The sequence below is a fragment of the Canis lupus genome, chromosome 32, assembly GCF_048164855.1.
Source record: "Canis lupus baileyi chromosome 32, mCanLup2.hap1, whole genome shotgun sequence".
NCBI classification, from domain to species: Eukaryota; Metazoa; Chordata; class Mammalia; order Carnivora; family Canidae; genus Canis; species Canis lupus.
The window spans coordinates 24019435-24034870 of NC_132869.1; the positions used below are offsets into that span (position 1 = coordinate 24019435).

Here is a 15436-nt window from a genome sequence, read left to right on the forward strand (position 1 = left end):
TTTTACTGCAAAGAAAATTTATTTTACATATTGCTAGCCATGAATTTTGTCATTAGTTCTTACATAAGTACCACCTACTGCCACCATCCAAATGGCAGAACCATTTTATGTCCACATTTCACTCTGTATTTATAAAAAAAATTTGCATGACTTACATAAATGTAACTATCAGTGAAGGTTTAACAATGAAGATGCAATCTAACATCCACAATATCTGATGTTCTACAGACAGCAATGTACAAGAGATGTACTTTTAATTACCTTTCATTTGAGTGACCTTATTTAAAATATAAATTGATAATTTATAAGTTCTTAGGCTCCTAAGATTTTCAAACGCACTTATAGAAATGGAGTGAGATTTTTTTTTAAGAAATATCTTCCATGTCCACATCCTCTTGTAATTTCTGCACCATTTTTTCTTCCAGCTGCTTTCCTTTGCCTTTAAAAATAAATTTAAAAAACTATCAATTCAATGTGACTTTGCCAAACTCTTATTAACATTTTATAAAGGATCTTAAATGTTTTTAAATAACAGCCATTTCTAAGAAATTTACACAGGTCTTATGATATGCCATGCATGAAGTAATAAGCATTCCATATACATTTGCTGACTTCACCATCCTAACAACTTGCATTTTAAATATGAGAGCATGGAGACCCATAGGCAGATATAATTTTCCCAAACCACTCAATAAGCCCAGTAAGTCAAAGAGCAAGGATTCGAACCTTGGCCCTCTGGATCCAAGAAACCTACTTTTAAACTGTACTTACCTACCCACAGAGGGTTACCTAAAAAGTTAAATAGTGGCTCAATTCCTTTGTTTTGGGGTAAGTTCATATTGTCTATACATGAAATAATGCTCTAGAATTTTGTCTATTTTGTCTTAATAAAATGAGTACAAAAATTAACCTTGTTAAGACTTTTATATAAATCTATTCAACATGTGGTTACAGAATTTGACCTTCCCCCACTCACCCCCCCCACCCCCGGAATTTGACCTTTACTAAATAAAGTTTAGGCATGAAATCACTCTCTCACCAAAATTTCTCTCCCTTCAGGTAATCTGTATATGTAAATTATATAAAAGATGGTATCTGTTGCCAGCTGAGTAAAAGACTGGTTTTCTAGCACCTCACAAAAGAAACTATGTGCACAGATGACTACCCAAAATGCAAGACTACAAGCAAGTTACATAATCACAAAAGAAAGGTTTTAATATAAAACAGTAGTTCTCAAACCTATATATCAAAATCAGTATCAGAATCCAGAGAGCTATTAAGGAACAGAAGCTCAGACTCAAAATTAACACTAAGTTCCCCAAGCAATTCCCATACTAACCAAAGTTAGAAAACCACTAGTATAAAATGTTGTTCTTTTATAAAAACAAGTCTGAAGCAAAATCTATGAAATTAGTACTCAAATCTTTTTTGATTAGCTTATGGAATATGATTTTATAAAGGGGGGAAAAGAAACACCATATGCAATAAGTTGGAACTGGGAAATACACAGTACAAATTATATTTTTATAAATCAAGTCATATCATAAATGATATATTTATCTGAAAAAATACCCATAGAAAGTTGGCTGATACCCATTAGACAGACCTCAAGGATACAGATTTTTCAACTCTTTACTGAAAGAGAACTCCTGTGTAATGCAGTACTTACCTGCAAGAGGGGCCCGGATAAGATGAATGTTTTGCTTGACTTCTTTGATGTCCTGAACTTTCTGTAATTCTTTATTTTTCTTTAATCTAGGATAAAACATACCAAAGTCAAAATTTCAGTCAACATACCCTAAAAGACATTAATTCATAAAAATCTTATTAGCCACGTATATGAGCAATGAGAACTCAAAATTATTTTCTAGTTCCTAATTAGCTTAATAGGATTCCTACACTACAAACTTGTTCATTGGATTGTATCCCTAGTACTTACTTGGGAATAAAGTGGGATTTATATATTTGCTAAGTGAATGAAGAAATGTGATTGAAGCAGAGAACGAAATCTTAGACATCAATGTCTATTATACAAATATAGTACAAATCTCTATTTGTTAAAATACCTAGATCTTTTCTCCTCCAACTGAGAATACAGTCTCTGTTACCTAGTGTTTTTAAAATCAGTACAAGAAAAAATAAACAAACAAATAAATCAGTACAAGAATACAAAACATATACAAGACTGTCATTTTAGATAAACATTTGGGCTCCCTTTCAATGCTTCAACATTTTTTTAAAGCCAGAAAGCTGTTGGCAGATGCTTTTCAGTGACGAAATCAAAAACAAATGACCCTCCTCTAGAGAAACAGATTCCAGGCTGGAACCAGGGAAGTATAAGATGAGGCCACATCCTGTTAGCCATAAATCAAGAAAGCACCTAAAGAAAAATGAGAAATTGTCAAAATGACATGGGAGCCTGCTGGAAGGAACTCCAATTGGCCAATCTGGAGCACTTAGAACATCTAAATAAATAACGACAAGTAAGTAATAACCCATTAAATATCATAAGAATGAATACACACAGACATATGAATAAATAATGAATATATTTTGAAATTGGAAAAGTTCTTTTATATGGGAAAGCCAAAGAAGAAATTACTGAGTTAGAAAAATCACCATTTGGCAACAATCACTGTAGTAACAGATTCAGACAAGACTCTAACGGATGCCAATACCAGTAGGTGCCAGTTTCAGAAATAAGGCATCCTATGCAGAGTATCAAAGTATTTCCACTAAGATATGTACTGATTAAAAAGGAGGAAAAAAACCTGTCCAATGGAGAAAATTGGCAGACACCTCTTAACTAAGGGATCAGTCACTTGCGACATCTGCTTCCTAAAATGTGTGTCCTTCTCATGCATCATCATTTCTATGATATTCTGCCCAAAGGTGTACCTAATCTAATATAATCATGAGGAAAGCATTAGACATAATACAAAGTGAGGCACATTCTACAAAATAAATGACCTATACTCTTCAAAAATGTCCATGTCATTTAAATGTAAGATGCAGGATTTTCTATTGCTATATTCTAGTTCTATTGCTAAAGAACTGGTGAAATCTAAGTAAGGTTCTATAATAGTACTGTTCAATGTTAACTATACTGTAGTTACATAAGAGCATGTTCTTATTTTTAGAATATATACACTGAAACATACTCAGGAAAAGGGCATCATGTCTTCAACTTACTATAGACAAGGATACAGTAAATGTGGCAAAATGCCAACAGAATATACAAGAGTCCTTTATACTTTCTTGCAAATTTTGAAGTTATGTGAAAACAAAAAGTAGGAAAAAATATCTCTGGATTTCTACTAGTAAATATTTTTCCAAAAGTTACTTGATACATTTATTCATACCTATTCATTATAAATTTAGCTTGACGCTTCTGTTTGATCTCTTCAACTCTCTTCATTGCATCAACTACGAAAAAAATTCATACAAGTTAGCAAATTTTTGCACATCCAAGCAAGAGCTTTAATGATCATTCCTTTATTCTCATTTAGGAATGGGTTAAATGCAAAACTCATAGCAAAAACAATCCCTGCTAAAATAGCTAAAGAAGATAGATACTCTTGACTGACATCACTGTTAACTTTTTACCTTTCACAAATATGTCTCTATTTTACAAAAAGTCTTTATGGCTACATTTTCCCTCTACTTTAAACCAGCTCAATGCTTCTCAAACTTTACAGAAAACCTAGATTAATGGCAACTAATCCCATTCTTAGCTTGTCCTCTCCATTTATAAAAGCACCATTCCAGGCATAAATACCACTATTTCTCCAAATGCCTGGGATATGATCTGCACATGATGAACATTGGTAGAATGAATGAAACCAATTTGCCATGTTCCCAACCACTAATATCCAACTGTTTTGGAAAACGTGTAGACGAACTGAATCCAAACATGCTCTAGAATCTATATCGGCATTGTATAAGACAAACCATACATGTAATTCTACATTTTCTGGCAACCACATTAAAAAAAAATAAAAAAATAAAAAAAAAAAAGGAACATGACAGATTTTGTTTAACCACCCAACATATCCAAAACACTGTTACTTCAACATAATATATAAAATTACCAAGGTTATTTTATGCTTGTTTTCACAGAAGTCTTCAAAAATCATGTATTTTATGTTCACAGCAAACCTTTATTCAGATTAGCCACATTTTAAGTGCTCAGCAGCCCCTCTGGCTAGTGGTTGCCATATTGGGCAGCACATTCTCAATCTAACTGCTCACATTCTATGGATGTGAAGAAGAGCAGGATATTCACACAATCTTAAAATATCTCCCCACGATTTACTTATTAATTACAAAGGATAAAATACTAACTTTACAGTGAAGAAACTGGCCAGAGGCCACCTTAACCAATGATCAAAGCTAACATGGCCAGTTACAGGACAATAGCAGGTGCCTTCTGACAGGACACAATAACAAGAACTCAGCATCGTATCTACGGTATTCCTGTCAAATATCCATTACTCAAATCTAATCTTGAGGTAGCATCAGACAAAAGTCAATTAGGGGTTTTAGGGGTTTTATACCAAACACTTGACCCATACTCTTCAAAACTATCAATGTCGGGGGCAGCCCCAGTGGCGCAGCGGTTTAGCGCCGCCTGCAGCCCAGGGTGTGATGCTGGAGACCCTGGATCGAGTCCCATGTCAGGCTCTCTGTATGATGCCTGCTTTTCCCTCTGCCTGAGCCTCTGCCTCTCTCTCTGTCTCTATGAATAAATAAATAAAATTAAAAAAAAAAAAAAAAAACTGTCAATGTCATGGAATATAAAAACTTGCAAACCATTCCAAATTCAAAGAAACCAAAGAGACGTGACATGTACTATTCTTACACAGGTCTGATTAGATAATAATACTGCATCAATGTTAATTTCTTGATTTTAATAACTACCTCAGTTATAAATGAGAAAGTTCTATTTTTTGAGGAAATATTCTTATTCTTTAGTTCTATTAAATTATTTAGGGAATAAAAGCATGTATGCAACTTAAAGTTCAGAAAATTACAGAAGGATAGAAAGAGAATAGGTAAATTTAATAAAATGTTAACATTTCAGGAATCTGGTGAAGGATATCAGAATTCTGTGACTTTTCTGTTCAATATAAAATTAAGTCAAAAACATTTAAGTGTAACCTGGGGACCAGCCACATTGGCATCATCTGAGAGCTTGTTAGAAATGCATTATCTGGGGCCCCTGGGTGGCTTAGTCACTTAAACATCTGCCTTGGCTCAAGTCATGAATCCCGGGGTCCTGGGATCGAGCCCCACATAGGGCTCCCTGCCCAGTAAGGAGTCTGTTTCTACCTCCCTCTGCCCCTCCCCCCCTGCTTGTGCATACATGTTCTCTATCTCAAATACATAAAATCTTTAAAAAAAAAAAAAAAGCATAATCTTAGGCTCTACCCAGAAATACCATATCATAATCTGCATTTTAACAAGACTCCTCAGAAGGCCCTATGGGACCACTGGTATTAAGAGGATGTTTGTATAAATAAGACAAAGTCAACTCTAATTAAATTTGCACATGCTAAATATGCTAGATATACAACTTTGACTTTCAACAAAAATTGATAAGGCCAAGTTCTAGTACTCAAAAGTATATTTATATCTTAAAGTTCCTCAGGAGGCAAAAAAAAAAAAAAAAAAAAAAAAGAAGTAGCAGGTAAATCCTTTCTAACTATCCTTTTCTAAACTAATACATTTCAAATATTCCAGAAGACTGAAAAACTTTAAATGTAAGAAGTACATGATATTACAAATTGATCTGCAATACAGAGACATGAGGAATAAAATACAAACTATTCTTCCTAGTATTCTTGTTTTTGAAGTTCTCCTGTTTCTGTGAACATCAGCATCTTAACAAAGAATGCTGAGTCCACATCTTCACACTATTCAAAAATGTAAGCAATGAATATAAAACTGTCAACAGATTAGCTTACAGACCTGATATGTTGAAATAGGGGTTGTGAGGAAATAACAAATCTTTTAGAAGAGTAAAAACATATTTTTCTGGAACACTACTAACACACTACTAACAATTTTTATTACTTGTGTTAACCAGCAGGAAATAGTTTTAAGTTCCAAAAGACTCCTACTGTCTACACCAAGCAGATTTTCTTTGAAAAATCTATTTTTAGGATTTCAAAAGGAAAGGATAATAGAATCTATGCAGGAAAATCAACAGGGCACTGCTTCTTACAGATTTTACATATGTATAAATAAGTGGGAGCAAAGGAATTAGAAAATTCCTGGTATTCCTTTGTAACTTACTAGTTTTATTCCATAACTCTCGCTGGTATTTGACAGGTTCATTTCTACGTTTTTCAAATTCAAATGAATTATCCTGTAAAAAGGGAAAGATAGGATTTTAGGAGAGATACAAAAGAAGCATTTCTTCAAACTTTTCTCTTTTTCACAACAGTTCCAAGTGTTCAACCATGGACACATACTAAGATTTCCCCAGGGTGACCCTAACAGATGCAAGTTTCCTTACTTCTCCTCTACATACCAGATGTACAAGACAGCCCAATGGAAAATATCAATCTATATACAAGTGATTTTTAGAAGACAAGAGGAGGATATCAGCCTCATCCTCTAAAGGGTCACACACCAATCATGGAGATTTCAAACAAACTGAAGAGGCTTCCCTAGTTTCCCATTCTTAGCTGAGACTCACAGGCAGAAAACTTTCTTTTAGGCTAAACCATATGATTACCACTTTTCATAGATCAAAAAGAGTCAGATATTGAGACCTTCATATGGTTCAACCTACCTGCCTAACATGTTTATGTATTTCAATATTTATATACCTTTATTATAGTATAAAGGTAGAAAACTACATATCTTCAAAAAAATGTGGTGCTGCTCTGCATGACATACTTTTCTCTCAGAAACTCTTCAGGTCTCCTCTAAATACAGTTGGTATTTTGACAGTTAATAATCCTATTTACCTTAAAACATGTGAAACAATTTTAGAAACACTACAGATTTCTTAGAATAACTATAGGTGTACTTCTTAGTTTTCAAATCTTGAAATAGGCAAATGGAACAGCACTAACTCTGTATTTACCTATTTCATTTATATACACATGACCTATTCAGTCACAATAACCTCAGCAATGACAAGGTAACTGGTCACCAGCAAATGACTGTGATTGGCATCCTTTTTTCACTAATGCAGTTGTCACTTGCATTTGAAGTGCTGTTTATTCTCATCCATACTGAAAATTATTTTTGTGAAAATAATTGTGATTTAGCTTTGCATCTTGTCAAAAAATATTCTCCCCATTCATTGAAAATGAAGCCAGGAAGGGGCATCATTGTAACTGCTTAGATACTGCCCTTAAAGTGGTTGGAAGGAGGAAGTCATGGAGAGAAGGAACAGATTACAGATCTTCTTCCTTCAAAGGTACCTCATGCAGCAGCTTTCACCTCCTTTTATAGGGGTCAAATACGGATAAGTTCCACCAGGCCCTTAGAGCAACTCAGTAACAATCTGGCGATGGAAGCTCATGCATGAAATTCCCTCACCTCTGACTTCCCACTATTCCTCCTTCAAACAACACTATTAACTAATTTCTCTGCTCTCAAAGTCCTGTAAGGAAATCCAGAAACTGACAAATGAGTCTATTACAAATCTCATCAAAGCCTTCAATGCTGTTCAAGAATCCTTTAACCTCTTAGGTTCCTCTCAAAATCCTTGAGTAGTAATTTCCAACTTCACCCCAACCCATTTAAATGATTTTCCTTTTTGTTTGCAGGAGCTAAAATAAGGAAAATCACTTCCATAAATTGAATTGGGAATGTTTTTTCTTTTCAGAATTCTACAGATCTATGGTTTTTAGGATCATGTGAGAATATTATTATGATAGCCAAATACAAATAAATCGCTCACCAATCTTGTCATAGAAAGTCTTGTTATAGTTAATTAAATTACATACCCTCCCACACAAAAGTTAAAATTTTGAAAACTCGTAAAAATTATATTGATAGCTAACTATACTCACCACTGTAAGCTCTTTACCAGCTGCTTTACGGAATGCTTTAGTCCACCTGACCTTGCGAGGATTGCGCTTCTTTTTAAAGTTTTTATGACATTTGGATTTACAGAATCTGAATACCTAAAAGGAAAGTTAAAATAGTGGAGTCAACATTAGGAATGTTTCTATTCTAGGATGTTACCCTGCCAGATAAAATATACTGCAAAGTCTGAGAAAAAGGCAATGGCTCTCACTAACAATTCTTTCTACTTACAACACCATCTAGAAATATATGAGGCATGTAAGATTAAATGTAAACTGAACTATCTTTTGACTATTTTTGACTATCAAATGTCATCAAAACTAAAGATGCAGGGCCCCAAATATATAATTCAAAACTCCTTTTCATAGATTAGCAGTAAAACCTTAAAATCACCTTGAATAAAAACAAGTTTCAAGGAAAGTCATTTATTTAAATCCTTTCGCACTTACAAATTCTCTATATACCTCAATGGGGGTGAAAGTCAAAATGAAGTATAAACATTTCAAATTGTGTGTAGATCACGAATCTGTATATATTATCACAAGTCAAAATACTTTTCATTTAATGTACACTTTGTTCAACGGGGGAAATTCAAGCAGGTCCCTATACACACTAGAACATCATTTTCTTAGAAATAGTATGTAATATCAATTTAATCTGACCTAGGTCAGTCCTTCCTAGCGGACCCTCTCCTAAGAGACAGGAGTCAAAACATGTCTTTATTGTTGAATTACTTTCAAAGCACACAGAAATATAGGAATACAAGTGGGTCTCCTGGAATATCTCACTATGAATCCATATCAGTAATTTCTTTCCTTCATTCCTTCTTTCCTTCCTTCTTTCCTTCCTTCCTTCCTTTCTTCTTTTTTTTTTTGTAACTATTTTCAGCCCAAAGGACTATTACCTTTGAAGTAAAAGCCTCCTACATTTATTACCTACTAGGTAACTCCTAGACAAGTTTCTGAGGTCTGAGGTCTACCAAATGAGAGGTCTGAACTTGTCTTGGGTCTCAATTCTAAACAGACCAATGGAAAGTTACAGAGAAGTCTCCTTGACTTCTGTACCTAGATGTTAACTAAAAAGGACAATGAAGTACCTGAAGAGACTGGAATCATTGGAGATTCAATCAACAATCAACAATTAACAAGGAGAAGGATCTACTATGTATCTGGTATTACCAGGTGCTAGGAACACAAGTATAATTAAAACATGATACTCTACCTCCAAAGCCTAGGCTAGCATTGTAATAAAGTCTCAATTTACAAAGGAGGGACTGAGATCAGGATTGGACATAAACAATATATACAATGATCATATTTAAGTAATATAGAAATACAAAATAAGTGGTTAAATCTACGGTGGGGTAGGTGGTGGATGGATTGTGAGGCAAAACTTCATAGGCTCAAGTTTCCCTTTTAAGCTAGTCATCCATCATCATTCTCAGTTTTCAACATGCAAACAAATGATGTAATACTTCAGCTTTGAAGTTCTTCTTCAGCTTCTTTCTTCTACTGTAAGAATACTTACCAAGTACCCATTAAGGGTGCACAAGTTTTTTATGTTTGTAAAATATATGAAAATATGGAACATTAACACCTATTCTACCCTTAAAAAGCTACCCAGGAAGCATGAGACCGAGCTTTCTATGAAGAACACTCTGAAAAGCTAAGAGAAAAAAGAAAGACTGGTTAAGAGGCTATAAAAATGACAAGTGCTTAATCTGGAACCAGAGTGGGAGGGTAGAAAGAAGGCAAAGACCACTATACTTTGCATAGGCAGACTGATAAGACTTCGTAACTAGATTAAAAAGGTAAAATGTTGAGGCACCTGGGTGGCTCAGTGGTTGAGTGTCTGCCTTAGGCTCAGGTCGTGATCCTGGGGTCCTGGGATGGAGTCCCACATAGGGCTCCCCATAGGGAGCCTGCATCTCCCTCTGCCTATGTCTCTGCCTCTCTATGTGCGTCTCTCCTGAATAAATAAAATCTTAAAAAAAAAAAAAAAGTGAAAGATTCAAAGATGACTATCATATTTCTAGCAAAACTGTCTAAGCATATGACAGCGGTATTAATTCAAAAAGCAAAAAAGATTTGAGGTAATTAGGAACTCTTTCAGTAGGCTCACCATTAGACACAAAAGGGATTTCCCCATCCGGTGGAAAATTCAGACTAGAGCTAAGAAAATACATATTTAGGAATCATTAACACAGAAAAAAACGAGATACCTATCTTCCTTAGTGCTTCAGGGCCTCTGCTTTTTATATCCTCAGGCAACTCTTGCTTTGAACCCACAGATCTTTCCTAGAGTAGACTGGCTCCTCACCAATTCAAAACTGTCCTTGCTAGCAAGAGACTTCCTAATCAACATGAACTTCCACTGTGACTGCCAGATGGACACCTAACTCTAGATAGCTCCCATGATCTGTTGTTCTAGTTCCTATATCCACAGGATAAACAGTGCTCAACAAAAATCATAAAATTATGATGACCTACATCTACAAAGCCATAGTGCCACTGTGAATTAAATGCCAACCTAACAATCATTTAGTTCGTTTCTACAGACTTTTTATCATGTTCCTGAGAGCAAATATTCAAAATCTTTGCATGTTCTTTCAAGTTCCCAAACCTAGGTTTGGTCCCACACTTTCAACAAGAACCCCTTGCTCCTGTAAGAGACAGAAGGTGATGAAGCAGGATGTAATTCCTTAGTACATTAAAATCACCTGTTAAATATAGAGTCCTAGATCCTTTTCTCCTCTACACAAAGATACCAATTTAATAGATCTAGTGGAAACCAGGAATCTTTTTTTTTTTTTAACAAGTGTCTAGTGATTCTGAAGCAAATAGGAGGTCAAATTCTAAGAAACAATGTGTTCAACAGAATGAGATTCATTCTGCTAGAAGACAAATTCATGTATCACTCACAGTCTTTCACAACCAGGCCCCATATTTTATGTTTATATACGTATCTTTTTTTTTTACTTTTATTTATTTATTTATTTATTTATTTATTTATTTATTTATTTTACTTTTATTTTATTCATTTACTTTTTATTTTATTTATTTATTCAAAGCAAGAGTTGCCTGAGGATATAAAAAGCAGAGAGAGAGAAAGAGGCAGAGACACAGGCAGAGGGAGAAGCAGGCTCCATGCAGGGAGCCCGACGTGGGACTCAATCCCGGGTCTCCAGGATCACGCCCTGGGCCGAAGGCAGGCGCTAAACCGCTGGGCCACCCAGGGATCCCCTACGTATTTTTTTTTTTTAAATATAAACACTTACACATGTATTTGTAGCTTTACCCCAAGCCTCTATCACCAGCCACAACCCACCTACCTCCTTAAAGAGATTGCTTCGCTGCGCCTCCGCTCCACGGTTCACTTTACTTCCACCTAAAATGTCCTCTCCTCACTTTAGGCAACATTCAAAATCCAAGATAAATGACCTCTCCTTTCTGGGCCGTTTCATATATGACCCTGCTCAACTCTCCTCCAGCACCTTTGTGATATATTACTACGAGGCCATTAGGCAACATTTCTATCAACTTCTACACGTCACGGACATTCCCAAGTCTTACTGATCTCTTTGGACACAGACCTTAACAATGACGCTTGACTGGGCACGCACTCAACAAAGTTTTCCGAATTCAAGAATTTCCCTCACGTACCAGAGTGGCCAAACGGCCCCAACCCCCCCCCGCCCCCCCCCCAACTCCCAGACTCCTTCCGGCGCAGGCTCAAGTAACTCGGGAACCTCATTGCCGCCAGTATCGTCCAAGGATGAGCCGGTGACCCAGCTCGGCAGGGGTCACCCACAAGGAGAAGTTCCCCAGGTCGAGGGCAAGGCCAGAGCTCCTCACAAAATCACCCTCTCGTGAAGGCGGCGCGGAAAACCCGAGCCACCCCCGCCCCCCCCCCGCCCCGGCGCAGGAGGGCCCGGCGCCGCGCTGGCGAGGCCTCACGCCTGGGGGAGCGTCGCAGAGCGCGCGCTGGGCTCGGCCGCCTCACCTTGCAATCGTTGCGGACAAACATCATGCCGTGGCCGGGGTAAATAGGCCCCGAACAGAAATAACACTTCTCAATACGCATGCTGAAAACGCGTGGGTTCCCACCGACCAAAAGCCCTTCTTGAAAGGAAGTGACGTAGCCGCGTCACAGGAAGTGATTCTCTTCAACACCCGACCCGGAAAAGAGAGAGCGTCTTTCGCCCCAGAGAGCTCGGAGTCCTACGTGACCGCGCCTCCGAGCGGCCGTGAGGCGCAGGCGCGGAGCTGCAAACTCGGCCTTGCGTGGTGCTTGTCTCCCTGCGAAGCTCGCCCTCACAGCGCCTGGTTTTCCTCTCTACCATGGCCTATAAGGTCAGCGTTTACTCATAGCTCATGTGGTTTGTGCTCTGACCCCGGCCGACTCTCCGCACCCTGGGAAGTCTCCGGGAACGCCTTTCTCCTCAGCCCGGCCTCAGACCCGCCCCTTCCGGGCGTCCCCGGGCCAGCGGGGCTGCAGCCTTGAGGAGCTGCGGCCACCGGCGGCTTCGGACGCTGCGACAGAAACACGATTCTCTGAGGCTTGGGGAACGTTACCAACAATTTTTGAAAGACTTGTAATTATTTTTACCTTTTCTCCTTTCAATTGGTATACATGTGGTAAAAACAAAAGACATTTTCGTAGGAAACTAAGGTTCCTTCCTCAGACCCCAGGACTTTCTCCGCGGTGGCAGTCGGTTCCTTTTATTACCTGTCAAGAGTTTTCTCTGCCTAGAAAAAACGTGGTTTATTTTGTTTTAGATTTTATTTATGCACGAGAGACACACACAGAGAGAGAGGCGGAGACACAGGCAGAGGGAGAAGCAGGCTCCACGCAAGGAGCCCGACGCGGGACTCGATCCCGGGTCTCCAGGATCACACCCTGGGCCAAAGGCGGCGCTAAACCACTGAGCCACCCCGGCTGCCCCAAAACATGTTTATTTTGGGGCCTGTGCCTCCCCCTCCTTTTTGACACTAATGAGCATCCTATGCACCCTTTTCTATGTTTCTCTGTTACCTGTCTCCCATTACTGGAATAAGTGCTCTGTGAGGATAGGGTTTTTTTTTTGTTTGTTTGTTTTTTGTTTTTTTTTTTGTCGTTTTTGTGTACAGGCACAGAACAGTTTCTGGCACATAAATATATATTTTATTATTGATGAATATTTTAACATTCTTTTTTTAAAAGATCTATTTGAGAGAGGGGGCACACGAGTGGGGTGAGGGGCAGAGAGAGAGAGAATCCTCAAGCACACACCCTGCTGAGCCAGGAGCCTTTCACCAGTCTCCATCCCAGAACCCTAAGATCAGGAGCTGAGCCAAAATCTAAGGTCTGTGGCTTAGCCAACTGAGCCACCCAGGTTCCCCTAACATTCTTTTTAATAGTTTTGTATTACTACATGAGAATACCATTTTTATTGGCCGCCTCTGGATGGATATTTGTTTCCTACTTTTTAACATAACAAGCATCCTTATATTCCTGATGGGAGAGTCCACGTTGTGTGAATGAAGGTATTGGTTGTTGGAAATCAATCAATCAAGATAGAAGGAAAGTAGCAAGCAAAAAGCAATTTATTAAGGACAGTATTCTCTCAAGGTGGGAGAGCAAGAAGGCCCAGAGGTGGGAACCCCTCTCAGGGCAGAAGGGTCCTTTCTTTTTATAGCCACGAGGTCTTCCATATAGAGGGGGTGGTTTCTAATGGAGGCTGCTTCCAATCACTCGGGAGACTCCTCCTACTGGTTGGGTGGGGGAGTATTTTTGACCCTACAAGGTTTGTACCAAGACCACCATAGTCTTTGCCCATGATGCGCTGGGAAGCCTAAAACCACAATGTAAATGTATTTTAATGAGTCTAGGGGTTACCCTGTGGCAGAGGTGGAAGAGAAGAGCCATGTTCTGCACCTGTGGCTCTTAGTCTGTTAGCCCCAGGTCTTGGAATCCACAGAATTAGGATATTGGGCTCCCAAGCTTCTAATGTGTAACCTATTTATGACCATCCTTGCCTCTAGCTCATGTCTAACTAAATGCCCACTGTATCACTTACTGATACACTTTTTTTTTTTTAAAGAGAACTTATCTTCATAGAACTAAGTCAGGATATGATATGTAAGCTTTTAAAATTTGGAAGATAGTACTGAATGCTGTCTAAAAGGTTTGATCAGTTAACATTCAACCAATAAGATACTAATTTTACATTCTTGTCAAAAATCTTTACCAGTCAAAGGTTAAGATTGGTTTATTATTTTAATTTGCATTTCTCTATGAATGAGGTCATGAATCTTTCCAAAAGTTTGAAATCCATTTTGTTCTGTGAATTGTCTGTTTATGTCCTTTACACAGTAGTCGACTATGTTGATTCTTAAGAGTACTTTACATATTAAGAAACTTAATGCTTTGCTGATATTTAGGTATTATTTCCCAATATATTGATATTTTAAAACTTTTTCCTTTTGTCTGGTAATTATATTTACTTTTCTTCACTAATCATTTGACTAGTAATTCCAGAACAATGTTAACAAAGGCACATACCAGAAATATTAGTAATAAACATTTGCCCAATACTTCATTGTCAACCAAGAGACTAAAACTTATTTTATCCTGGTCTAATCCTCTCCCTATTCCCATCAACAATTGCAGAAGAGCCTCACCAGTCCTCCCAAGCTATTTATACAATTCCTTCCCAACTCAGTTTTCTCCTGCTACTTGAACAAGAAATTTCCTGCCCTTCTCACTTACATGATCACCCAGCATCCTCCTCTTACCTTCATGTCAGAGACTACATCCCTTATCTGTGCTCTTAATTCCATTCCCTAAAGTTTCATTAGAGGCTTTGTTCCTTTCAATCTATGAGCATAGTCAGTGCTTCACATTAGGTTGAATGGATGAGTAGCCTGTCTTTGAAGCTTTTTTCTTTCCAATTATTACAACAGAATACATGAGAAAGGAAAAAAAGACATGTATTCCACATCCAATAAATTAAGCTAAAGTCTTGGAAATACTGTTTCATTTATCCTGCTTGAGAGGCATAACTCCTCAATCTGAAAATGTCTTTTATCATTACCAAAAAATCCTCAGCTCCTGTCTTTGCATATATTGCTTCTCATTTTCTCTAATTTCTTCTTCTAGAATTCCTATTGGACATAAATTGAAGCTTTTTTTTCCCCTCTATATCTCTTCTCTCATCTCTCTTCTCTCTTACTTGCTCTTTATCACTGCTGAAGTCTGTGTAATTTCCTCCAAGTTTCTAGTTCACTAATTCCCTCTCCAACTGTGTCAAACTTGCCGTTTAACTTTTGACCATTAAGTCTTGAATATCAGTGACTAGATTTTTCATACATGAAGTCTTTTTTTAAAATAAATCTTGTATCTTTAA

The 15436-nt window shown here is 37.6% G+C and overlaps 1 protein-coding gene and 1 long non-coding RNA gene across 2 annotated transcripts in view; one reads left to right on the forward strand and one right to left on the reverse strand.

Moving 5' to 3' along the window:
• Window positions 1-12693, reverse strand: RSL24D1 (ribosomal L24 domain containing 1). Its single transcript, XM_072808723.1, has 6 exons — window positions 12052-12693; window positions 8034-8147; window positions 6298-6370; window positions 3363-3426; window positions 1670-1755; window positions 1-439 (listed from the first exon to the last, which is right to left on the reverse strand). The coding sequence occupies exons 1-6, from the start codon at window positions 12130-12132 to the stop codon at window positions 366-368; spliced, it is 492 nt and encodes a 163-aa protein (XP_072664824.1). The 5' UTR covers window positions 12133-12693; the 3' UTR covers window positions 1-365.
• LOC140622936 (uncharacterized) overlaps window positions 11755-15436 on the forward strand; it is a 17369-nt gene continuing 13687 nt past the window's right edge. The window contains exon 1 of the long non-coding RNA XR_012022593.1: window positions 11755-12401. This is a non-coding gene — a long non-coding RNA (uncharacterized lncRNA). The remainder of the gene's footprint in view (window positions 12402-15436) is intronic.

Bases quoted from the DNA above. Each gene is read 5' to 3' on its own strand.
- RSL24D1 (XM_072808723.1), bottom strand. From the start codon at position 12,132: ATGCGTATTGAGAAGTGTTATTTCTGTTCGGGGCCTATTTACCCCGGC. The intron at 3,427-6,297 runs GTAAGTTACAAA...TTTTTTTCGTAG, and splicing joins AGAGTTATGGAATAAAACTA to TTGATGCAATGAAGAGAGTT. The intron at 1,756-3,362 runs GTATGAATAAAT...GTTTTATCCTAG, and splicing joins GCTAAATTTATAATGAATAG to ATTAAAGAAAAATAAAGAAT.